Raw genomic sequence first — 27627 nt, 5'->3', positions numbered from 1 at the left:
GGGAGTGGGATTTTTTTGTTAATTTCTCCTTGAGATGCAAATTTTGCAAGCAAATTGTCCCAATATATTGCATTTTTTGTGTTTTTATATGTTGTTTTCATTAATGTACCCATTTTATGCACACTGATGTAAACATTTGCATATACTTCATTTGGTTGGAGAACAGCATCAGAAAATTCAGAGAAGTGTGAGTTCAAATGGATAGCTGTGTTTGGCTGTGTTGAGGAGTATGAGTTAAAAGCAAACCAGACCAAATTTCTCTTCCATCCTTAATTACTACAATGACACCTCAAATCTTCAGCTCTTTTTCTCTCCAAAAGAAAGCTCATTCCTTACATTCTTGCCTAAATCTCATGGATCACTCGTCAGCCATGCTGTAAATAATTTTATTACTAACAATAGCATTGGTAGTAGTAGTATTAATAAAAACTAGTGTCCTCTTAGTTTTGTTTGCCCAGTAATAGTGATCAGTCGCAGGGTTAATGTTGGGACAGCAAAGTAAAAATTGCAAAGGTATTTGCTTATTTTAAAGTGCTGTCTAAATGACTGATGAGTTATTCAGTAACTAGTGCTGCATTTGAATATGTATGGTATCAGAAGTTATATATTAGCCCTTGATTCCAGCATGGAGAGGTACATGGCAGTGGTAATTCCCTGTGGGACTTGCTATGAAATACACAGAACTTTAAAAGGTACGTGTTGGCAAGGCTTTCAAACAAGGGATTTTGGAAATGAAGTGAAGATGGGTGGAGTAGGTGCATTTCTTGTGCATAATTGATGCTTTATGTGAGCTCAGTTTCATTGTTCAGCATTTCTCCAGCCAATTACTTTAATAAAATGAGCATGTCCCAAATTCAGGTTCAGACTTAAGGTCCACAGTGCCTGGGACATTGTCAGCATTAATCACTATCATGCTTGCTTAAATGAGTTAATTTTCTAGTGAGTAATGCATAACTACATCTTCAGTGGAGTGGGCTTATTATGCACCAAACCACCAAAAATAAGTGCATGTATTCAAAAACTGAGAATACAGTGGTACTTCGGGTTAAGAACTTAATTCGTTCTGGAGGTCCGTTCTTAACCTGAAACTGTTCTTAACCTGAGGTAACACTTTAGCTAATGGGGCCTCCTGCGCCGCCGCCGTGTGATTTTTGTTCTCATCCTGAAGCAAAGTTCTTAACCCTAGGTACTATTTCTGGGTTAGCAGAGTCTGTAACCTGAAGCGTATGTAACCCGAGGTACCACTGTACAGAGTTAAAATAGTAGTAGCATGTAAATGAGTGCATAACTCATGTGTACCTGCTTAGCTTTAGCAGAATTACTATACAGTGGTACCTCAGATTACATACACTTCAGGTTACAGACTCCGCTAACCCAGAAATAGTACCTCGGGCTAAGAACTTTGCTTCAGGATAAGAACAGGAATCGTGCTCCGGCGGCGCAGCAGCAGCAGGAGGCCCCGTTAGCTAAAGTGGTGCTTCAGATTAAGAACAGTTTCAGGTTAAGAACGGACCTCCGGAACGAATTAAGTACTTAACCCGAGGTACCACTGTACTTGTTCCCGACAGCTAAAATAGCCTGGGCAAGTGAGTAGAGGCTTCCATCTTCTCTCAAACAAAATGAGTTGATGGCAAAAGTGCGGAGAGCTAATATTATCAGGGTATGTTAGGATAGGAAGACCAGAACTCATAGTTTTTAAACCTTTTATGATACATGGTCCTCATTTTCGCCCACATGGCATGTTTGGGGGGGTGTAAAGAGCAAATACACGAAGTCAAGAAGTTTATTTGCACCGCACACCCTAAGCCGCACCTTAGCTTAGCATAAGCTCCTCTCCAGGAGTCTGCCCTGCAGCTTTACATGGTCTCCCTAGGCCAAGATTTGGCTTAGCATGTCATCTGAACTAGGCCAATATAAATGCACAATGCTTCAGTTCTATACTCACCCTGTGGTAAGCCCCATTGAACTCAATAGGGAATACGTCTCAGTAGACGTGTATAAGATTGACCTGTTTGTCTTGTTGATTGCCAAGTTCATAAACAGAGGAGGCAGGGGACAGTGGTTTCCAATGAAGAGAGATTCATATTTTATTGAACTGCTATATCTTGTGTCTTGCTACCTGCTTACATGTGTAGTTATCCCCTTGAGTTGTTTTTGTTTTGTTTTGGGTGCCTTTTAGTAGCCCATTTCCCCCCTTGCATTAACTGCACTACTTGAGAAAAAAGTGTTTAACAAAACTCAGTAAATACAATGTTTTGTTTTTAATCTGTGCAAGAATCAAGCCTGTTTCCTTTTTAATGGCCCTTCTTCAAGGCATTTCCTTGGGAAGAAAAAAGGGAGCTGGGGAATGGGGAACCTCCATACAACCTTTAGGTGCTGCTGTGGCAGCATTCCAGACACAAGGGTCCACAGTAAATTAAACTCTCATGGATCCTGACAACTTTGCTCCATCCACCATGGATCCTTGCACCAGGATGCTGACACAGTACAATGGAGGTTCCCAGGCAAGCTTCTCTATTGCACAGCCTTGTCATTATTTTTTTGTTTTCCTTCACGAACTGGGATAAAATGGATTTTGTCCACGTGCAGTATATAATTTCTTTTTTGAGAACAGTTTCATCCATGTTTCATTTTTTATTGTTGTACAGTGGTACCTCGGGTTAAGTACTTAATTCGTTCCAGAGGTCCGTTCTTAACTTGAAACTGTTCTTAACCTGAAGCACCACTTTAGCTAATGGGGCCTCCCACTGCTGCCGTGCCGCCGGAGCACGATTTCTGTTCTCATCCTGAAGCAAAGTTAACCCGAGGTACTATTTCTGGGTTAGTGGAGTCTGTAACCTGAAGTGTATGTAACCTGAAGCGTATGAAACCCGAGGTTACCACTGTGACATCTTGGAATGTTCGGCTGTATATATTCCAAATAAATGGATAAATTAAAAAAACAGCTTAGCATCGTTCATATAGCATTCGTCTCAGCCTTTCTTTCAACATCCATGTAGAATAGAACAATTTTGCTACTCCCATATTGTAGATTAGAAGGACAGAGCCTAGTGGCTTGTCTAAGGCTAAGTGGTGGCCTTAGTGGGCATATTCACTGAAATACAATTTGAACAGAGGACTTCTTTGCTCACAATCTTAAGCCCTTTTGCACTGTACCAGCTCCTATATAGCTACCCCAGTACTTCAATACCATTATCCTGTGCCTATTATATAGCAGGCAGGCATCTTCCTATGCTATAAAATGTGTGTATTTAGAGCTGTCTTGACAGAAATGTGTTTAGCCTGCAAACCAAGAAAAATAATATGCATTTGCATTTAAATCCTGCATCTCATCATATGAGAAAACCTGAGTCCGCTATGCTGATGTGTGTTATTTGGTAATCCAGATTCTATCTTTAGAATGCGAAAAATCTGTCTACTTTTCCGATAAACACAGCTTCTAAAGTCAAGTTTGTAGTTGATCACAGCCCCAGCCATAGGAACTGAACGCCTACAGTCCTAAAATCAGTTCTTGTGAGGGTTGTTAGGGTTTTGTTTTGTGTTTTTTCACTAATTTTAAAATCTGTTTCTTCACTAATCTAATTTTAAAATCTGTTTCCTTGCTGTACACAGAAGACATACTTTTATTTCCCTGCAGGTACCACTTCCTTTTAAAATGGGAATTGAAACAGTTTACTAAAGTTGCCTTACAAATACTACTAATGTTATTAACCCCCCTAGCGTGTGACTACATAAATAAGCACAATAGTATCTGCCAAGAGTAGTAGCAAGAGCCACTGTGCATGAGAGGGAATTTGTCTTGCCAAAGATGGCATACAGATATTGGTTATGGTTTTCAGAACTCAGATAGCTTGTTTACTACAGTATTTACTTCCCTGTGATATTGAAAGCATGATTCCTGCTGCTTGAATTCTATAGTTCGATTCAACACTTAATCCTTGAGCAGGAGCCACATGTAATGACAAATTATAGCTTGTGCAAACAAGTAATTGAGGGGTGAAATTGGAGTGTCCAAAGGGAGGAAGCAGCCTGAGGTTCAGTCACAGATAGATAAACTATGGTGTGTTTTGCTGAGCTGGACTGTTGAGCTTGAACCAATGAGTTCACTGGGCGTGGAGGTGCTCCTGCAAAATAGAATGCAGTCTGAAACATAATACAAAGGCATCCCTGCTTTGAATAAATGCCAGCCTTTGTTTAGGCCAGTAATGGCCAAACTTGGCCCTCCTGCTGTTTTGGGACTACAACTCCCATCATCCCTAGCTAACAGGACCAGTGGTCAGGGATGATGGGAATTGTAGTCCCAAAACAGCTGCAGGGCAAAGTTTGGCCATCACTGGCTTAGGCCAACATTTGTCAACCTGGAATCCAGTGGCTGTGCTTAGCTGGGGCTGATGGGAGTTATAGTCAAAAAAAATTGGAGGGCACCAGATGTCTGAGGTCAGGCTTAGACCCTATCTTTCAGTCAATACATAGATCATAGATTGAATCATAGAACTGTAGAGTTGGAAGGATCTAATCTAAACCCCCTGCAATGCTTGTTAGCCAGACTCCTGACAATTTCTTCACTACCTTTGTGTAATCCAACTTCCTTACTAGAAGTGAAAGCATGCAAGAACAAGACAGCTCTTTGCATCTCTTATTGCTACGAGGCATCTACAGTAGAGCCAGGGCATCGTATCCCATGAGATTAACATGTGAGCCTCCAAAATAAGGTAATATGTAAGAAAATTCAAAAAGTCAAGTAGTGAGACTGGATTAATTAGGAACCTTGTCTAATCCATATAATATTGGCACTTGCTTTTCGCTGCAGGAATTCTTTATTAACATATGCATAAGTTTATGTTTTACTCTATCCTGCTGCTGTCTTGACAGTTAGGTTAAATGATGCTGAATACACTTTAGAAAGAAGAAGAATTCAAATCTCTTTTTCCCCCTAATCTGAAAAAGCATTGCATACAAGAGAGGCAGAATTCATTCAATTTCCTGTTAATTTCCTTGGTTGTCTAATTTTATGTAAATCCACAGAGCACAGGTTTTAATTCAGCCACTCTCATCAAGAGACCAGAGACAGACACAGAATAGGGGTTGGGGTGGGGATAGGATTTACCATTTGGGGGAGGGGGGTTTTAAAAAGAATTCAGCAGCAGGAGAAATTTTACATTTTAATTGAAAGTGTTTATTTTTCTCCACACAATAAACCTTACTTTCAACAGGAAAGAGGGGGAAGGGTATTAGATAGTGAAAGGAACTAATTCTGCATCTCAGGAAAATGACAATTTCTTCCAGGCAGACCTATAGTATCATCTGGGATTAGTATTGGTGGCATTCTTTGTCAACATGTCATCCTTGAAAGTGAGGAACAAGGGGAGCGGCTATCATTTTCCCTGCTGCAGGGTGTCAGCAAAAGATTCATTTGACTCTAAAGGGGATTATCCCTTCTTCTGTCCCCTGGAGAGACAAGAGAGTTTATTACAGAAGCTGAGGAAAAGGGGGTTAGCACAGATTAGTATTATATTATTGGCAGGGCAATGATGTATGTTACATACAAAAAAATTGCAAGATGTCTCTACCCCTCCCCTTCTTATTTCTGACAGAGTCCTCATCACTCTGTCCTCCTAGCTGTATCATCAGAATGCAGGACGTCACATGAAAATAGTGGTTGATGTGACTCTGGATTCTGTGGCCAAGGACACTCTGATTCTTCATCATGCCTGAACTACAAACTGGAATGTAGCAAAACTGAGAAAATCTTTAAGTTTGAAGCAACCTGAGGCCCAGCCAGAGCTCAGGACATGACTGCAGTCCCTCCCACTCCACTTAGCACCCCTAAACTCCACCTGCCTCGCTGGGGACAGTAAGGGGGTGGTTCCAGAAGGCAGAAACACACACACACACACATACTGTGTTTTGTTGCTGATTGTCTTCAAAACAAAAGAGAGGGAAGTTGGAATATACTTGGATAAGGCACTAAGGACTCAGCTATACAGCTGCAAATGTAACATTTTAAGTGTGTTTTAAGTGCATTATACAAACGTGACACTAGATGGTGCTGATGAGCTAATGACCAATTCCATATACAGTGGTACCTCGGGTTACAGACGCTTCAGGTTACAGACTCCACTAACCAAGAAATAGTACCTCAGGTTAAGAACTTTGCTTCAGAATGAGAACAGAAATCACACCGCGGCAGTGTGGTGGCAGCGGGAAGCCCCATTAGCTAAAGTGGTACCTTGGGTTAAGAACAGTTTCAGGTTAAGAACGGACCTGCAGAACGAATTAAGTTCTTAACCCGAGGTACCACTGTATACTTTACAACATTTTTTTTAAAAAAAGCATTTTCCACAGCGTTTTTTATATCTGTGTAGATTCAGCCTGAGAGAGATGGGAGGCAGAAGAGACACACGTATACTATCGGTGGTGGGATGGAACATGTACACAGTGCAAATATTTTGTTACAGATCCTGCATGTCACATATGCGTACAGTATGCTCAACCAGTATCCAGCTGTGTATTCAGCCCCTCTGATGTTAGCTTATGTAAGGGGCTGTGTCTAGTAGTCTCTTAGCGTTATGCATCTTGGGAAGCTGAGCTGCCCTTAACGTTGTCCACTGGAAATCGTACACACCCAAGCTTTGAAGAGAAAAAATGTTCCACTGCTCTACTTTTATCATAGGTAATACTAGGTTGTCAATGAGGTTATTCCAAAGTGTGTAGCTTAAGGGCTATGGCATAGTCTGAAGCAGACCTTTGAAGGTCATTGAGTTGAATGGCCGTGCTCTTTGGCCACTCATTTCAGTTGGGGGTTGTTTGTTTTTAATGGGGCTTGTGCAAGTAAGTTGTTGTGCTCACCCCATGAATCAGATGATCACCAATTGACCCAGTTTTGTTAATTGGCTTCTATATACTTCAAGCGGAAATCTTGGAGCATGCTACCACATCAAAATATGAAAGTAATGGAAGAATAAGACCCTGGCATGAATAGGAATAGAAGGGCTCAGTTCACATCTTATGTAAGCAGATGTAAATAGTCATCAAAAGATATGCTCAGCAATTAATCCAGCCGGTATGTTACATAGTTAACACTGGAGAATGAGACATGTCTGTCTTGCTCACCAGTGATGCCTTTTAAGGACTTTAATTAACCTAAGTTTGCATTGAGTTGGTCCTTAATTCATTCAGCAGAAGTTGTAAAGGGGCAGAGAAATCTGCCACAGCAATGTGACCATTGAAAAAGTGTTTCTTATCAAGCACAAGGTCAGTGAATTATTTTTCATCTGTGCATTGCCTGCCGTGTAAAAGCTGTCACACGCATCAAAACTGTGTTCTGCATAGATAGAAGTCCGTACCTGATTTGAAAGAAATGGCATGATTCATATTTTATTAATGCTTCCTATGTTTGCTCATTGTCATCTCTGATTAATCTGTTGGAAACAAAACAAGTACAAAGGAACTTACAGTGACAACAACTGAAAAAATAATCAGCCAGTGCAAGAATGAGACCTTGAAAAAAAGAGATTCTCATGGTTTCGGGGGATTTTTACATAATTAATAAAAACTTTTTTAGGTTAGGCATAATCAGTCATGAGCTTTGTAGAAAGGCTTGCAGCTGAAATGATGAAAGTGTGTGGAAACCATGATCTCCCCAAGTTCAGATGTGCAAATTCAAAATGAAATTCTTCATTTAACTTGTGAAGTTAAGAAATAGGAGTGTGGTTGCATTGTGATATCATTGCAATTTGTCAGTGGAATATTTAAAACTGGTGTTTATGAATGCTGCATAGATAGCAATTTCCCTCTTATTTTTATCTAACCTATTTCCCCCTGTTTTTAATTAACCTATATCAAGGATGGGGAACTGCCAACCCTCTGGATATTGCTGTACTGCAGTTCCCCATCATCCCTAATCTTTGACCCAGCTGGATGGCACTAATAGGCATTGGAGCCAAACAGCTTCTGGAGGACCACAGCTTTCACAACCCTGACCTTTATTGGTCTACATCGGTGCTCAGATTCATAGCTGTAGAATTGAGATTCTAAAATGGTCCAAGATATATCCAAATCATGAGTCAATCCACTTTTCTGAAGTCCATTTCTTATGAACACGGAAACTGGTTGCAGGGTGGTTTCAGAGGAATGTGGGTTAAGCTTGGTCGCATGGCAAAGTGGCCAAACAACTGTGTTAATCCACCACAACCCAGAAGTGCTTCAGCCTACAGGTTCCATTTAATGGTCTGAAGTAGGGGCAGAGATACGCAATTTTCCCTGCCGTGCGCCTCCCTCTATCCTCCTCCCTTCTCTACCTGCTGTAGCAAACAGAAGGGTGAGTGTCAGCAAAGAGGCTAAATGAGAAACACGAGGGAGAAGTTGTCACTTCATTGTCTTCCAGCTCTCGGTGGCACTTTTCAAAGTACCTATGTGGCATCTCCAAGTCGTGTGACCTGGTCTCTGTATGGAAACAGTGGTTGGCAGACTGAGAACAACCAAGGGAATAAAACACCTGCTTCAGTTCTGGTGCAAAGCTGTCATGGAATTATAGTCTGGTTTCAGCATCTCAGACCAAGTAGTGGCAGTCAGGCATTTTGAAACACATCTTGGAGGGTAGGGAGAGAAGGCTCATAGCTTCATGGTAGACCACCTGCTTTACATGAAAAAGGGCAGGGCTGGGAATGCCCCCATCTGAAAATCTGGAGTGTCTCTGCCAGTCAGCATAGACAATATTGTATGAGGGAGCTTTCTATGTTCATATATTTGTACAAGGCAAAGTGAGTGAGTGATTCTTCTGTGGATGCCTGGAAGTCCACAGTAACCAGGTAGCATATCATGGACAGTCAGCTTCATGTAATGAACCAGGCAGTGTTTGGTGGTCCCCACTTGACCCCCTCTATTCCCCTTCTTATATTTGCAAAGGAGAAACGCAAGTCATTGATAAGCTTGCATGAGTGTCAGATTGAGAGGAACTCAAGCAATCGAGTGTGAAGCAATCAAGTTTCACCCCTTCTGATGTTGGAAGAATCGAAACCCCCATGATTCACTTCAGATATTTCACATTTCCCTTCCATACTTTCAGGGCAGTGTTTTTGTTTATAAGAAGTAGGAATTGGTGCGATTAAAGAGGCGTCAAGTCCAGTTATGAGCAAATAAATAAGATGCTAAACTCTGTTTAACGATACTGCATGGTTTCCTCATGTTCTTTTCCATTAGATGTGCAATTTTGTACAAATGAGCTGAGGTATTGAAAATATTCAGACTGTTTGTTGTTCAGAAAAAAGAGAATCTCCCATTTTCTAGGGTTGCATCAGCATGTTAATTTTTGGAGGGTCCAGTCAATTCAGAGAACCTAACTTGAAATGTCAATAATATTTCTGAAAACTCATTTGGAAGTTCTTTCAGAAACCTTTCTGTAACTGAATGTGATTTATTTTAAAAGGATGCTGTTTGACTGCAGTTTTAGTTGTGGGTATTTTGCATATAATTTCCAAGATTGATCAATCCACAGAGCATCTTTAAAAACAAACCACACATACACACAAAGGCATCTTTTTACCAAAGGATCAGGTTACAACATATGTCCTCCATCACCAAGGTTAGAGAAGAAAGGCCTTATGTTGTACACGTAATGTGCCTTAACTAGCACCAAAAGTGAAGAGGATTACACACTTTTAAACAAAGTACAATTTGATTACATGGAACAGAACTTTTATCATGATCATCTCAGGCCTTTGGCACAATGTGGGGAAATTATAATGATGCACTCTTCCAACACAGACCTTCCCCCCCCCCATTAATGTCATTCTTTTGTTGAAGAACATAGTAGTGGAGCATTTGATAACAACCAAGTATCAGCTGGAGAGTGCCTGGGCTTTCTACATGGCTAAAATACTGGTCAGAGTGAGGTTGGGGTTTTTCCCCCTTCTAAACATAACTGGGAAATGATATGAGGCATCACATGACTTCTTTGCCCCAGCAGAAATTTAGTATCTGCACTTCTCATCTCCTTCAACTGTTGGGGCAACACAAATAGCCTCTGTTGAACCTTTTGACCTTTATTTTTCCACATCCAAACTATTTTTTCTCTTCTGAAGCACCCGCAACTTCCTCTCAAAAGAGAAATGCTTGCAAAGCAAACAAGAAATAAAATGCTTAGTTCTTCCATAATTAAAAGCCTCCTTTTAAAAAAATAAATCAGAAACTTACTGCAAGCTACCATTTGCATAAAGAGTATAATGTCTAGAAATTTAGAATTTCCATATTTACTCACAGTTATTTGAATCCATTATGTCATTTAATGATACGTAAAATGGATTATTAGGGCATAAACAATTACATAAATAAAGTAAGAATGTCGTGGTCTTCCGCAGATGAATTCTGCACTAATAGGTATCTCTGAAATATGGCTATGATAAAGATGACAATTCTTCCCATTACTTGGTATTTTTTTGCCTTGTTTTTTTAAAAAAACTTTTTTTTTTTAGCACAACCCTATCTATACAGTGGTACCTCGGGTTAAGTACTTAATTCATTCCGGAGGTCCATTCTTAACTTGAAACTGTTCTTAACCTGAAGCACCATTTTACCTAATGGGGCCTCCCACTGCTGCCATGCCGCCGGAGCACAATTTCTGTTCTCATCCTGAAGCAAAGTTCTTAACCCCAGGTACTATTTCTGGGTTAGCGGAGTCTGTAACCTAAAGCACCTGTAACCTGAAGCGTATGTAACCCTTAGCATCCTTTTCTGCTGGTTTCAGACCCACACTCCAACACTCCAGTTGTGCAGAGCTGTGATATGTGTGAAGAGCATCTTCTTATGTCATTGTCACTATAGTGACATCTTACGGAATGGACTGCTGCCCAGTGCTCAGAGCACATGATTTGCACACCAGGTTCAGTTTCCAGCATCTCCCGAGAGGGCTGTGGAATTGCCACTGTCAATCATTGTAGGAAACTAGATGGGCCAAGGGCTGCTTCCTATCTCCCTATGCAACTTCTGTTAGACTACAGTTTCGTCCGTTGACTGCACAAGTCTCTATCGTAATTTTGCCCTGCAGTACTTAAAGCATGCAATGCACCCATGCATTAACAAAACACCACCAGTTCATTCTTCTGTACACACACTGGCCCTCCTTTCTTCACTGTGATAAAAACTTTGCATGTTATGATGACTGTTGCCTGCCTCCCAGGGCCTTGCAGAGCCAGGCGGAGGCACTGGCCAGGTAGATAATGTGCCCTCCCCCTTTTTTTTTTACCCTGGGGATAACTGAAGTCTTATAAATAAGTAAGTATATAAGTAATTTTCACAAAAGTTATGCTGACAAATAATTTTATTTCAAGGCTTGAACTGTATCTGCATATAAAGACAAAATGGAAAATATAGATAAATATGCTGACCGAGGCCCCCTTTGGAATCAGAGGCCAAGTGGCCCATATTGCCCCCTCCCTTCTGTCTGGGCCTGCTGCCTCCACTTCATAAGCTGAATGAGGCTAGTTGTGACATTTTGTCTGAGTGCAGCCTTTAAATGCCAAAACGTTATTTATTTGCTGACCCAGCAAGTCGCAGGCTCAACCTATACGTAAGTTTCGGGCTCAGTTGCGTATAACTGCTCTTATCGGGCTAATCATGTACCCAGTGTCAGAGAAAAGCTTACGTATTCTGCTATAATGTGGTCAGACATAAATAGCATCAAAGATACTTCTCCTGAATTCAGATCTCATGGCAAGGACAGTGTGGGAAGGAACCAGCAATAATAAAACCCCAAGCGTAGGTGGTATTAACTTTCCCTTATTTCCTTTTTGTTATGGCAGTGGGCTGAAGCAATCTTGTCTACAGCAAAAGTGAGAAAACAGAAACAGTCCACCGAACTCTGAAATGACTAGATGTTGATCACATCCTGATAGCGGGTTCAAAGGAGTTACTGACATTGCTCTTGCCATATTCTGTGACATGTACAGAAAGCAACATTTTAAAAGCTGATGTGAAAAGTTCTAAGCCCATTTTGGAGGGGGAACTTGCTCTCTTGGTACAATTTGCAGTAGCCTTTGGTGAGCAGCTGTAGTTTGACAGTTTAAGGCAGGCATAGGCAAACGTGCCTTCCAGGTGTTTTTTTGGGACTACAATTCCCATCAGCCCTGACCACTGGTCCTGTTAGCTAGGGATGATGGGAGTTGTAGTCCCAAAACATCTGGAAGGCAGAGTTTGCCTATGCCTGGTTTAAGTGCAGGTGGCTGCAACCATGAGCTTGAGATGCATATCCCAGCCCTGTCCATGGTTCCTTTTGGATGTGGGCCACTGTATGAAACTTCTAGTAGAGTTCACTAGTAGAATTCTGTCAACCTTAAGTTTCAGCTATGAAATATAGTGACAGGATAAGTGCAGTAATGAAAGGTGGTTGCCATTTAAGATCCCTGCAGATGCCACAACACTTCCAAAGTTCTTTTTTTTAAACTGCAAATTCTCAAGTTAGGGCTCAAGAAAGCTGTAAATAGATGCCTTACTAAAATGTTAGGGTGGCTCTTTCTCCTTCCCTCCCTTGCCCACCATTGTTTGTCCCATCTCCAAAATACTCTTTGATCCATAGCTCTTTTTGTTCCTGAACTTTCCTAGCTGTCTCCAGAATCCAGTAGCTTCCAGCAAACCTACCCAAAAGCGCTCACATTGTCAACATTACAGTGCCACAGAGTTAGCACTCCTTTCTCTTTTGTGTAGAATACTTTCCCTTCTTGTATAAGCTGATAGACTCAGCCACTCTTCTTTTTGTTTTTAATAGCTCTTTTGGGGGCTAGCAAACTGGGAAAGTTTTGGGGGTGAAATGACTAATCTAGCATACCACCAGTTGATACACTTGCCTGAGTGCAAGAACCACAATGGTAATTTGCTTAGCAGCAGCAGCAAAGTTGTGTACAATGTTTGGTTGGGAATAGTGCACAGCAAGTCATATCAAAACTTAGTGGGGTGTTTCCGCAGTGGCCTCACCAGTGGCCAAAGATTGCTACTAGGAGCTTGCTGAGGGCGTGGAGGCCCTGGACCACAAGAGAAATGGAGCTATGAACATTGCAGTGTCAAAAACAATGTAGCCCAGCCAGCTTCTCTAGCAGGAACATTGATGTCTGCTAACTAAGCCATCCTTCTGGGTTCCTTTTCTGTCATTATCTTGGTATGGGAAGGCAGGCATCCACTTTTAGCCCCTTCTCCTGTGCATCTGCATCAGAGGAGTAAATAATCTTTAGCTTTTCAAGGTGAAAGAAACTATGCAGCTGGCATTGGTACAAGATATGCTTGCAGAAATGGAACAGGTATTGCTCACTTGTTGGCCACATTCACACAAAGCCAGATTTTGACTTCTGCTGCTTCAAGATAGCAACTCTTTCTCTGCATTAAAAGGTCTGGTTGTGGAAGGCCTTTGCCTTGCTTATGCTTATAAAAGATGTTTTATTCCTTCCTTAAATTGTTTTTTTTAATGAGTTGGGGAAGCAAATAAACTGTCCAGTCCCTCCCAAAATATTTACTCAGTTGTCTTTGCCTACTTGGACAGTTTTGATAATATCTTTGCCCAGTTTTATCAAGACATGGAGCAGCATACTCTGGCAAACCTTGGGGGGGAAGTTTAGGAGCCAGGTCATCTCGGGGTCAGTTCTGATGTTTCTCCTTTAGTGACAGAGAACACATGAGCAAGGGATGGTTACAAGTAAATATATTGCATTACTCATTTATAAGAATGTTCGTCCTAGTCTAACTTTACTTTGAAACATGTGGATGAACATCACCTGTGCCAATGAAATTTGCATTAGCTTTGCCATCCCCAAAGAATAATTGCCTCATCAAATGCAAGGTACAAACTCAAGAAGGATGCTCTCAGTGTAGGTGTTGTCTGTGGTCAATAGCTGTTTTCTGCTTTCTTTAGGCTAATAAGTAACCTCAACATTTGCTTACATCTCTTTTCTCATACTACATCCACAGGGTTACAGAATATGAATCACAATGGCAAAAAACAAAAATAACTTAGTTCATTCCATTTCTGAAAGCAATATGAACTGGCCCTGCAATTTGGTCAAGTGAGGCAGCTGCCTCAGGTGGTGGATGCCAGGGTATGTGTGTGTGGAGTGATGGCAAGATGTTTGAGGAAAAAGCTGTGTTTACCAAGTTATGCCTTTGCCCTCAGGTTCGGTGGAGGGTGTCTTGGTCACCTGTGTTCAACTGCCAGCCCAGTCAGTTAGTTCTGTGTATGAAAAGAAACTGCCACAGATAACAACATGTCTTGGGATTGCCCTCCTATTTAAGGATGCTTCCAAAAGGCAAAACTAAGGGGCAGTTCTCAGTTATTGGCATCTGTGTGTCCTCTGTCGGTTGCAGAAATAAACACTGGAGGAAAGATTGCGGCTGCTGCACTCTTTCCTTGGTCCTGTAGTCGCTGCCCTACCTACAGGTAAGGGGTGGTTTGACACAGCATTATGCCCAAACTGGGGCTTATGATAGATCTCATTCCAGGTGAGCCACAAACTGTAACCACAGTTTGTTCTTTGCTTACCACTCATGGTTTGTCTGGGAAATATGAACCATGAACCTGGGTTTGGCTGTGACCCTAAACCAATCTCCAGCTTAGCAGCAGGACCAAACCCACACGTTTGCTCATTCACACTAAGTTTTGACAACATTATTGTGTGAACTGAGTCTATTTATAGCCATACTTGATAAGATTATAGAGGCAGATAAACCTTTAAGTCTGTGAGGCAGGACAAGGTTTAGGAAGGACCGAGTGTCCACTTTTGGATTCATCCAGTGTTAAATTTGTGAAGAAGCGAGGTACTTTAGCAAACTGTCATTATTTTCTGGATCTCAAAATGCTGCCCAATATAAAACCAGCATGTACTATGAACAAGGTATAATAACATATGGTGTTAAATATGGGGGCGATGACGACCATTCCTTGACTTAAACTTTTTGCAAATGCAGCATTTTTTCCTCATGCGCACATTTCTGCTCTAAGAGATGTGTGTTGCTTGTGCACTTTTCTTTAGAAAACTGGCTTTCTTGAGAACCTGAGTACAAAATTTACAAAACACAAGAGACATTTCTCAGACTTGCAGGTGGCTTTTCCAGTAGAAGCACACACCCCTTTTGCAGACCCAGCTAAGGTACGAGGTTCACCACGGAAGTCAAAAGCCTCTTTACTGTTATGTCATTTGAACTTTGTGGTTAGAATGGGTGTATTTTTGATTGACTAGGGTAGTACCTGCTTATCTCTTTAAAAAGAAAAGAAAGGCATTATGTATCTGGTAAAAAAATGAAATTTGCAGGTGTGTGTCCACAAGAACTTTGGGAGTGTGCCAAGTACTTAATTTAGCAGTTAACTTCTTATGGGCTGCCTAAAAGGTGTGAGTGCCAAGTCTTAAATTGCTGAAGTCCACAAGAAAACTTTACTTGGATTGTATCCACAGAGAATTAAGGAATCGCCCGATCTACCAAGAGACTAAGAGAAGAGCCTGTCAGGGACTCGCTGTTGAGGCAGTCTTGTAAAGAATGAGAGGGTTGGGTGTATTTACTTACTTACTTACTTACTTACTTACTTACTTACTTAAACATTTCAGATTTTAAGCCCAATTTGCATTTTAGCAATAACATACTTTTTATTAAGAATCTCCTTGACCTTGTTATTCCAACCACTAAATATTCTCAGTGGGGAGGTTACCTTAAGTAATATGTTTGAACATTGAATGTGTAAGTTTATGTCTTGAGTCAATGAATAAAACAAACACCATTAGATGTACTGCTGGATAAATGTTTAATCGTCCTTGTATTCGTATTTGTTTAAAAACTAATAAAAATTGGGGGGTTTTAATAAGAAAGGAATCTCTTCAATCTAAGCTTTTTTTAAAAAAAACACCACACAAATAAATCTGCAACCCTTCAGAGAGGTATATTGATGTTAGTCTTTTTGCAGCAAACTAGAAAAGAATCTTGGGGCACCTTAAATACTTAAAAAAATGTGATGGCAAGGCTTTGGAATAAAATGTCTGCAATTTAATGAAAATCTTGTGCTGAATAGTTTCACAATTAAGTTGATTATGAATTAACCACATGCCATAAACAAAAAAAAAGGTTTTGATAGGGTTATCTTTTCAAATGGAAGGTTGTGCTTTTTCTAAGAGAATAACCCATCAGGATTGGTCAAGAAGAGCACTCATGCACTCTAGAGTAGTTTTAAAGCTGCTGGCTAGGTGGCCCTGACTACCTGCGCATTTCTTAACATTTCCAAAGACCTATCTTTATGGCCTTGCTTATATGACCCTACCACCACTCTTCTGTGATTGAATGCTCCAGCTAGATATGCCACTTCGGACTATCTGTGCTGACATGGCCATTAGCTGAGAAGTAAAGCACCAGCATAGAAGAACTTACATATGGATGATTACCCAAATCACATATTATGTTTATGCCAATACAGTGGTACCTCTGGTTACGTACTTAATTTGTTCTGGAGGTCTGTTCTTAACCTGAAGCTGTTCTTAACCTGAAGCACCACTTTAGCTAATGGAGCCTCCTGCTGCCACTGCGCCGCCACTGCATGATTTCTGTTCTCATCCTGAAGCAAAGTTCTTAACCCGAGGTAATATTTCTGGGTTAGTGGAGTCTGTAACCTGAAGTGTACGTAACCCGAGGTACCACTGTACATGCATGTTTGGCAGACTGTTGGCAGGGCTGGCCCAAGATGTTTTGCAGAACTGTAGGTGGCACCCCAAGTTAAATTTCAAGCTATTTTGGTACTTGAGGCAGAAAATCCACAATTACCTTCCTCCTCCTTGGCAGTAAAAATCTAACAGTCTAAAGATAGATAGATAGATAGATAGATAGATAGATAGATAGATAGATAGATAGATAGACAGACAGACAGACAGACACCCAAAAGCCTTTGGAATTGCTAGTGCAGGCATAAAAGGTGGTGTTGCATTAACCAGCTCTTACTTCTGAGTAAATGCATTCACAGTTGGAATCGGAGCTGGCCCAACCAAGGAGGCGAACTAGGCAATCATCAGGGTGACTCAATTTCAGAGCTGCCTGTCTTGGTTCTATAATGCATTGGGGAGAGAAGCCATTGTTTGCACTTATGGAGGAGAGGTGCACAAAGGCATCTCTGGCTGGTTGATATTCCTTTCTGTCCAGGAGGAGACAGTAGGAAGCCTTCTGATGTCCATTAGCTGTTTGTGGCATAGGAAAAAAGTGGCAAGGGGAAGGAAAAGAAGCAATGGGCATAAATAACCAAATAAGCTCATAGTATCACAGCTAGCTCATCATGTCATGTGTTGCTGTGCTGTTTGGAATATAAAGAGTTTTCTTAGGAAAGCAGGAAAAAAGACAACCTTGGGCTAGCCCTGGCTGAGATGTTAAGCTCGATTCACTACAATGAGATTAACTACTAGTGCTCTAATTTTATAGGGCTGGTATGTTTGAGAGTACAGTATGAACAGTTATAAAATCAAGTGGGAGACCTCGTTTCTCACTTCAGGAACATCGTGCTCACATTCCTAGCTTAGGGGATGCTTTCTCCTTGGTTGCAGTTCAGTGAGCATTTAGCCACTTAATACCCACTGATGTTTAATTTGCCTAACCACCTCCTGGCCTGCTGCCTCTGGGGGTGCAGCTAGACAGGGGTTTACTATTGCAGATGAGTCGCTGTAAATGGGTCATTGGCAACAGTTTGGTTTTTTAAAAACTTACTAGTTTTTCCATGTAAATGGTAAATCCCAATTGAATTTGATGGGGGTAGGGGTTAGGGCTGGTATTTTTGAACCCTAAAAAAAAAAAATCATTCCCAGAATAATCACCCATCCAGAGGCACCCTGGGTACAATGGGGAGAGTTGTGCTGGCTGCTAGTTCCCAGTGTCGGCTCCAGAAGGCCAAAGACCTGAGAGTGCTTGGTATTCTCAAGCCAAGCCAGCAGTGGTAGAAACCAGCTATTTTGCTTGGCTGGTTAAGGAGCTTCATAGAAAAGCTTTTATGATTCAAACAAGCAAATATGGGGTTGCACTGGCTGCACACGTGGCTGCAGTAGCATTTCGGGACTTCTGGAGAACTTCGTGCTTTGAACCTGAACCTCGTGAGGCACAGAAGTGAATGCAAGGAGTGTAAATCATTGGCTATGTGAATAGCAGCAGCATAAAGCCTTTCTAGGCTGACCAGGTTGCTCAGAGTTTGGCCTTCTCAACTTTAGACTTCAGAAGCAAGGCTCAGGACTCCAGGTTTCAATATGGCTGCACACAGTCCAAACAGGACTCAGGTGGCCTCTTTATTCCATCCATTTCACAGAAGTAAACAACCCCCTAAATTTCATTCTTTTAAAAAATAGGAGGGGCAGGGATGTGAAAACTGAAGTTTAGGGGGTTGCCTGCCTTTGTTTGTCTGTGTTTCATTTGTTTAAAAAAATATGTTTAACCATAAAGCCGCGTAGAGGTTTAATTTACAGTTAGGCAGGGTACAGATTTGGTTAGATAAATAAAATGTAGGTCTGAGAATAGGGCTATTTCCTGTCTCTCCCCCCCCCCCCCCCCGCTACTGTTGTGGCACAGTTGCATTGTGTTACCATCTGCTGTGGCCTGATAATCATGTATGATTTGGTGGCAGCACATGCAGTGGTTGCATATCTCAGAATGAACAGAGCATTTTCCATGGGCTCTAACTCCTGACTCTAGTTATAACTCTAGTGATGGTGGGACATGTGTATTTCGGCAGCACATGCACAGCTGATGTCTTCCTCGGGAGCATTTCTCTATCCCATTCCAGTTTACTGGGTGCTGTTTGCAAAAGGCTTCAGAAAACTAAATGCAATGATGTCCCTTCATATTTATTTTTATAAAATTGAATGGGGAGATGTTCTGGGAGAAATGCAGATAGATAGCGGTTTCATACACTCCATAACATATAGTTAGGTCCTCAGAAGCAGGAGTTATTAGCACCAACTTCTTGTTATCGTGTGTACAGTCCACAAAACATATGCATGACATTATCAATCGCAGGTTCATTCCTTTCCTTTCCTTTCTGGAAGTGTTTTTCCATGTAGAACATGTGCGGTGCTCCACTTTTAACACTGAATGAGATCCCTGCCTCTACTGATCCTACCTTTATTATTCCTCATGAGATTATTTTCTGAGTTTTTTCTCTGTTTCTGAGTGACAAATTTGATTTTTCCAGTTCTGGTGAAGTCAGTGTCAATTTAAAGGCAACTGTGGGCGAAACTGGGCAAGTATGAAATGGCAGAAATGCTTGAGGCAGTCAGGAAAGAAGCAAAACTGCTTCTTCATATGTTGCTTTTAAAACAAGCTCCTCTGTGTTTGTCAGAAAAGGGTTGACGGTTCATGGTCTAGTCTTCTCTTCCAGTTCTTGCTTTTAAATAATAATAATAACCTTAGACGAATCAGCTGCTATATCATGTCGTCCTCCTTTGGAAGGTGCAACGTAGAAGCTGAATGTTGTATGCTTGTTTGACACATTCCTTATGAATGAGCTGAAATTCCCAGAGTGAAGGCCTGCATGTTGCATTTACGGACCCTAAGACTGAAGAATAACTTCTTAACGTGAAGTAGCTTCACATAAAAGCACTGGTGGATACTCCCCATTCAAAATAATTCCTCTAAGTGGGTCCTCTAAAACTGAGACCCATCAGATGTGGCCCACAAAGCATGGGTTTGAGAGGTTGTGCATGTGTGCTTGCCACACTCTGGTGTTCTATACACCATGCAGTAGTGCCATGGGATCTCCTTTTCCATAGGCTCACACCCACAGCCTGCTGCAATGTTTAAAGGCCTGCAACAACATGGGTCTTTCCATGGTGCCATCACTCTACAGAGAGTTCTATGGGAAAGACCCATTCAGTGACTTCAGCAACATGCCTGCAAGCTTTTAAAGCAGGGATGGAGACATCCCACCCCCCAGAAGTTGCTTAACTACAGTGCCTATTAACAGTTATCATCAGTCACACTGACTAAGGGTGATGGGAGTCCAACAGTATCTGAGTACTCACTGGTTCCCCATCCCTTCTTTAAAGATTGCAGTAGTTGTGAGATGAGACTTCCCAAGAAGCTGTCAAGATGCACCTGAAAGCCTGTAGTTCTTTGGTTGTATGGTGATCTTCACCATGCATGCAAGCCTGCTTGCCTGCTTCCATGAGCTCTGTAAAAGTAAAATATATCACTCTAAAGGTGGTACGTTATGTTAGTTTAGATATACTGATGGAGATAAGCACTTCATCTGGGAAGACCATGTCACAGAAACAATCTCTAGACTTTGGCCAGTGCTTCACACAAGAGCACAGCACATTTAGACAATTAGAGTGGCATGATAAATGGGCCTGTGAATCCTCCCCTTTGATGGGACCTGTTTCCCATTCATTATCATTCCAACCATCTTGCTAACAAAAGCAGAGCCAGACCTGGATTCAGAACTTGCAGCCGTACCCAGGCTGGAGTGTTTGCTTTCATGTATTTGTCTCTAAGGCTTCTGTACTGCCTGCTGAACAGCCCCTGTGTTGCTTCTGACATAGACAGCTACTTTAAAACTTACTTAGCCATCGGTAAGGTTCATTTTAGGATGCCTCCGTCTCTCTGTCACCCCACCCTCATGAATTGTGAAACTCAAAAGGCTAAAATTTCTCAAGCCCCTCTCTCCTCTGACTTGTATTTTTCAGTCCAACAAGGTTCCTGTAGTGCAGCCGTCCCATGGTGTCCATCCACTCACACCACTCATCCCATACAGCAATGAACATTTCAGCCATGGCTCCCATTCGCCACACCTGCCAGCTGACATCAACCAGAAACAAGGTAACCACGATGCTATCAGCTTCCTCTATTTACTTTGCAGGGAGTGGGGGAGAGGAGGGGAGGCGTCTGAGAATAATTTTAGAAAACCTATGGGTTAAAAAAAAAGGTAGGCTGATAATAGGATTGTCAACTCACTAAACTTTACCCATATCAATGAAAGTCAGAATGACTACTGCAAATATTCACCCTTGAACTGTATTTCACAGCCATCCTCATCCATTTTGCACATCACCTATGAATGTCTGAAAGCTATTCTGAAGCACCAAAGCTGCTGGCATATGTATTTCTACTTTTAGGAGCAGCATTTAGGGGCCCTTGTGAGCAAAGAAGCAGCTGGAGGAGGGGTGCTTAACCCTTCCCTACCGGCCACTTGACTCTCAAAAATTGTTCCAGTTTGCTGCTTTTGCCCTCCTCCTTGGGATTAAAAAAATGCTTCTTACAAAGGCAAATGTGCTTTGATCTTGGTGGGTGATTGGCTTGCTAGATGATTTGGAATGGAGACATTGCAGGAAGTGGAAAGGGGTCAAGCACTTCCTCAAAGAAGAACCCTTCCCTAGACTTCAAGGCAACCATGTGAGGCTGCTAATTAGTAAAATAAAATAAAACCTGAAAACATGTATGATCCTAATCATGGGCCTCCTGCTTCTCATCTAAGTTTGGCCCTGAGTGATTAATGTGGGTTCAAGAGCAAGTTGTGGTCTTGGTCACACACGCTTTTCTGACATTTAGTGGTATTTTCTTTCACAACCCCCTCACAGTGTCGAGGTGTGCCTAAGCTGACTATTTAGATACGACTGGGACCAAAAGCATTTTTTCCTAGTGGTTTCTGCATGACATCTCTTCAAAGAGCCCATCAAAATAAGTGAGAGATGTGCCACTGCGATGTTTGATGTATTGTGGCTCAATTTCCATTGGTTGAATAATGACAGTATAATAATATTGTCTTTAAATTTCCAACGTAAATTTGTTTCCTTTCTCATATTGTAGTGGGCACAGTGTCACATGATAGCATTTATCCTATAAACTATGGAATATATGCAGCTTGTTTCTGTGTTAATAAAAATATCTGATTTACATAAGATAGTGGCCACATTCACATGTCAAGATGAACTAAGATCCCTAGCTTATTGTTGTTTTGTCCCTTTTTTCTCATATGCAGATAAAGCTAACTGGAATGTGATAGCTTATCACAGAATCATAGAATTGTAGAATTGGAAGCACAGCCAGTTTCCTTCTTGGTCTGCATTTTAGGGGAATTTAAATGGGGACATAAAACATTATTTAAATATGGTTATTGTGGCATGTGAACCCAGGAGCCTACTCTCAATCAAGACAGAAATGTAAGCCAGGGTTAAAGTTGACTCCATGAATCCTGGGTTCACACATCATAATAAGATACCCTCTCCTGGTTTGTTTTATCCACTCATGCAAAGGAAGAACAGGTTGTGTGTACTAGCATGCTGCTCTTTCACAGTAAGACAGGGTCAGCCAGGAGTCCTGGCTTATTGTGTCATGAGAATGCGGTCAGTAGTACAAAACTGTTAGGTGCTTCCTACCCTTAAAGGTAAAGGTAATGCTAGGATGTGCATTTACCAGCTTTATAGCTTGTCATTTAAGAACTACTTTCACTTTAACTCTCTGATAGCACTTTTTATTACTGAGTCTTAAGGGTGTACTTTTATATAGATTGGGAACAGACACACAAACAAGCAACTCCCAAGACATTGTGATGCTGTACTTCTTTCACTCATAGCTCTTTGGCCTTCAAACAGGTGGTTCTCCACAGTCCTACACTTATACCACCTGACCTTCCTAGACATTTGCATCCACTCTCAGTGGGGTATTCCTGAACAAACATGTCTTGAGAGATATAAAGAATGTTTCTTTCATAGAATTTCTCCTTACAGCTTTCTGGAGTTGGATATGGTTTCACAGTAGTAATTACCAGTTGCATATTTCTCCCCCCCCCCCAACACACACACCCTACTCAAGCTCCTAAGCAATGGCAAAGCAATGCACCTGGTATGGTTAAGCATGCTGCCAAACACCAAGGCTGTTAAGAAGTGTGCTTAGCAAATGTCATGAAGTTAGCACATGTGTTATCTTAAGCCCCTTAGAGAATTATTCTGCTTCACTTTAGACCCCAGAAAACGTTGAGAATGTTTGACCTGGGCTCAGAAGATTTTTCATTCTCCTGCTCCCTACAAATTGAACATGTTCTCTACACATCTAGTCTCTTGGATCTAAAATTGCCCACCAGCATTCAGAGAAAATTAAACCTAAAACATAAGAATAAAAAGAGTTAACGAATTATAACCTACAAGAAGCTTAGCTAAGGGCAAATATTGAAGTCTGGCAGGAAGTGGTGAATGAGGATAGTTCAAATCTTGCTTGGCTCTTCAGGGAATATAACACAAAGTACCTTATATCCAGCTGTCCTTGAACATACCCACAGAATAAGTCCCATGACTTTTGAAGAGGCTTTGAAAGTCTCTGTGAGTGCACCTCAAGAGACTTATTCTTAGAATAAAAAGCCATAACACAAGTCTACCCTGAGGACGGAAAGCTCCCCTGTTGCATGGGCTGGCTTGAAGTTAAGCTTGTTGCTGTGGCTGCTGACAGCATCCCAGTGTGACTGACTGTAGAAGGCCCATGGCTTAAGGACTCTCATGGATTGGACATGCGCCAAAGCAGATCCACAGCATCCTTAAGTTTATGATGAGGCGGCTTATGTGAGAGAAAGGAGCTGTCTTAATTCATTTTTACAGACCGAAAAAAATAATTAAGGCTGCTCATTCCAGTCAGCGATTAAAATTGCAACGTGGGAATTTTGATGAGGCTTACCACTTGTTTCTGATTTCGCGATTTTTACTCATGTGAGAAGCCAATGGGAACACTTCCACAAATGAACATCACCATGTTGGAAGAACTTTGCCCTGAAGTGGGAAGCGTAATCTAAAGCGTCCTCCTGGATGTGACCAAAGCCCATCTTTGCAGATGGAGAATGGAACCAGGAGGCTCTGCTTATGCATTGAATGAGTATTACCACATCCCATACTGCTTTGGATATCAGTTGTGTGATATTGTAGCATTGGCTGGAGGCCACAGAGAGCTGTCTCTCAGGTAGATACAACCACTGCCACCACCTGCATAGTTTGTTCTCTTTTCACCCTGCACGCAGGTTCATGTATAGAGTGTTTGTGATATCAAGCGATGCTTTTCATACATGAAACCACCATCACAGATCAAACACATGTGGCGGAATTTCCATATCACCTAAAAGATTATTATTCCGTGAAGGCCATTCAGCCAGCCTGGGGAGGGGGGTGCTGAACATAACCTGCAGTCAGAAAGAAGCAACATACACTTTTTCCAAACACAATAAGAATGCAACCTAATGTTGCGATAGTGCTCATTCTATTTAAGATTCTGTCTCTTGTTGGTAATTAACATAGATATATTTTAAACTATAGAAAGTTGGGGTGGAAAGGAGAAAAAAACTTCTCTAGGAACTAACATACCCAAGTTGGTCAACAAACTGGTGTGCTAAACAAAAGCAGCAGAAACCAAGAAACTAAGGTCCTAAAGGAGGAGGAAGAATTAAGTGAGACGTATAGTTTGTTTTGGCAAACTGATGTGCGCTGGGTGAATTGAGAATAAAGAAAGAAATCCTTTCCCCACCCCTTTTCTCCCACACTCATGCTCCTTCTAATGACTGCCCACTCATTCCTGAGTAAATTACCTTTCCAACCCCACATATGAAAACCAGTGACTTAACTTGGTGGTGGTTGGGTTTTTTTGTACTTTGATGATAATACTTAGAAATTACATACCGCATTCAAAGTACTTCACACATATTATCTCTGCCATCCTTCCCGCAGCACTGTGGTGTAAGCCCACATTGCTATCCCTCTATTATAGATAGGGGTTTGGGGATGAGGCTGAGAAGGCTGGCCCAAAGCCATCTTTTGTGTTTGTGGGTGGCTGAGGTGAGATTTGGACTGAGGACTCCCCAACTCAATTCTTTTCTGCTGCATTACACCAGCTTTATCTTGTCTCTACTCCATGTGCTTTTGACCCACTCATTTCCTGTACTTGCCGCCTCCTTCAGTGCCCTACCCTGGCTGACTACGCCGCACCAACTTCATCTTTTGCGTACTCCGGATACTTTTGTCCCACTCACTTCCTGTACTCCTCACCCCATCAGTGCTGTACCTTGATTGTCTGGTTGCAGTATTGTGTTGAAGAGTATCTTAATAGATAGGAAAGCCTAAGGATATTTATTCTGTCCAAAAATGGGGGACAAGGGAGAGACAAAGTAAGTTAACCAATTCTGGTTATTGGATGCTAAGAAATACTGAACCTTTGTCCGTTTTAGCCAAGTTAATGCTACTTAAAAGAAAGCTAGAAATTGCTTCACCTAAACTTCCTGATGTTTCGATTCTCTGCCAGGTGTACACCGTCCTTCTCAAACATCAGACATTTCTGGTTTCTATTCCCTCCCTCCTAGTGGAGTTGGACAGATAACACCTTCTATGGGATGGTAAGTATTAAACACCTATAACTGAGGGAAGTTTGTCCAAATTGGGCTACCTGGGCAACACCAACCATTCTCCACAACACCTGAAACTGTATGTGTACACATTTCAGTATACTTTTTCCTGGCACCACAATTAGTTCTTGGCACTGGTCTAGATGTGGGGAAAAAAGATTTTGAGCAAGATATTGGTTCTCTCTCCTGCTCTCCTACTTTGATCAAGGACTGTTGTGTTGACCCTTGGCCTAGAATCTCTTGTTCAGCCCCATGCTGCCATTCTGAAATGCCAATAACAAGGAAGAGTGTGGTAGGTCATAGAATTTGCTTTCTTCTCACCACGGCATGTGCATACCTGAGTTATTGAAGAAATATTGTTGTTAAATTCTGTCCCTAAAACATATGGTTCTACAGATGCACTTTCCCTTCTTACTATGGATTAATGGTAATCCAACGTGGGTCCTGGTAAACATGCAAGAGAGAGAGAAAATGCAATCTGTGGCAGAGTCTTTTAAATGAAGATGGACAGCATTTTCTCCACTTCATGGCTGTATATTTAGGCCAGAAGCTGAGGAGACAAAGGCATTCAACACACATTCAACACTAAGTAGACCTCTCCCCACCCCTTCCATGTATTAATTCACTTACGTGATGCAGCAGGCATTGGTAGAACTGTGCAATGCATGACATTGTGGAATTGTAGAAACTTCAACCCACCATTTCTGAACTGAAGAGGTTGCCAGAATATTACTATTATTACTACTACTACTACTACTAATAATAATAATAATAATAATAGAGAGCAAAGTTTCTGCATATCAGCTGAACGCACTCTGTAGAGATGGGGGAGATATTTGGTTCAGTTTGCATTTAAAGGTGAACCTAACTAATTTGTGTTTTCCAAAACGATACTGAAATCTAAAGACAGCCTTCAAAACTTGTGCTTTTCTGAATTTTGCACTGTAGTTCTCCAGCCAAGTAATGTGTGCAAAAGTGAATGTACTGGGACAAAGTGTGCATAAAAATGCACATGTTAGTGAAAGTAACCTACAAAGATGCATTATGTTCGGCGATACTGTTTTGCAAAAATGTAAAATAGCATATAAACATGTGCATCTTGGGAGAAATTCACACTAAAATGTTAGTGAATTTCCACAAAGATTTTTTAAAACACACACACACACAAAATGTGCAGAACTAAACTTAAGATTGGAAGAATGAGAAATGGAAAGAAACCATCATTTGCAGATTCACCCATCCTTAGCAGTGTGCAGATAGGAATTTCTGCCATAACTGTGGCACAGGCATGTTAAGTGCATCACCTAAGGGAGATGCAATAAAACACATCACAAAGCAATACAATACAATATTTGACTACCAAATGATGTTCTATATATTTATTCACAAAGAAGAGGCACCTGAGGCTTCAGGCTTTATGGTTGGTTGGTTGGTTGATTGGTTCTTTAGATGTTTTATGTTTAACATTGTGTCTGTCCTAGACTTGCTATAGTTTGGGCGATGATTAACTACTGTTTAAAAGGAATAAAGTAATTTGGAGAGGATAGGAAGACCTCTGGGTTATTTTTCTGTCGGCTTGGAAGAGTGTCCGCAGAAAAGACAGACAGGAAGTATGTAAGGCACAAACCCTGCTTCTAGAAAGCAAAGCTGATACTGAATACTAAAATTGGTTTGTTGCTTGATCGGGCAGCATCTTCATGCTTTTACTTTCTATTAGCCCCTCTTGCCAACTTTAACAGCTAGTGATCAGACAGCCAGATTTTTAGTAGGGGATTAAAGAGATCAGGAGGCAGATATTTCCATTAGCACTTTCTCCCCATAGCCAGCACCAATATTTCTCCATTTTCAATGCAATGTCTGTTTCCATCAAAAAGTTGCATCTAGAGGAAGCCCAGTTTTTCTTCCACTTGCACTGGGGCTGGAATCCAGAGGCCTGCACATATGTAGAAAACTGCTTTGTATCTGACCATGGGCCAGGCTACATGTTACATTAAATATGTGTCTTCATTTACATCTTTCTGTTTTAAAAAACCAGCAACACTGCAGCAGGACCCAAGCAGGAATGGGACGCACAGCATATCAGGAGAAGGTCTATCTCTCTTCTCCAAACACTGGTGCACAGCAGAGTCAGACCAATTTCATGCTTTGTGCAGAAATTGTGTTTGCTGATAGTACACCACCAGTTTTTGTTTCTCACAGCATATGTAAAAAATGACAACCCAGCTGTGTCCCTAAATGCACAACAGGGAGCCCCAATATGGCCATGACTTTGC

General features: G+C 41.4%; 1 protein-coding gene across 17 annotated transcripts in view; it reads left to right on the top strand.

Moving 5' to 3' along the window:
* The window catches only part of TCF7 (transcription factor 7), a 112390-nt gene that overhangs the window by 53700 nt on the left and 31063 nt on the right, over positions 1 to 27627 (top strand). For all 17 annotated transcript variants that reach the window (XR_014508432.1, XR_014508433.1, XR_014508434.1 and 14 more), the window contains 2 exons: positions 20670 to 20802; positions 25255 to 25345. Coding sequence is in view for 13 of the 17 variants with exons in the window: in XM_083428895.1 (XP_083285021.1) it covers positions 20670 to 20802; positions 25255 to 25345 (224 nt within the window). In the remaining 4 variants the exon portion in view is untranslated. The remainder of the gene's footprint in view (positions 1 to 20669; positions 20803 to 25254; positions 25346 to 27627) is intronic.

The sequence above is a fragment of the Podarcis tiliguerta genome (assembly GCF_965153285.1).
Source record: "Podarcis tiliguerta genome assembly, chromosome: 2".
In the NCBI taxonomy this organism is placed as follows: Eukaryota; Metazoa; Chordata; class Lepidosauria; order Squamata; family Lacertidae; genus Podarcis; species Podarcis tiliguerta.
Note: the sequence above shows the minus strand (reverse complement) of the source record. Positions and strands in the feature narration are given on the sequence as shown.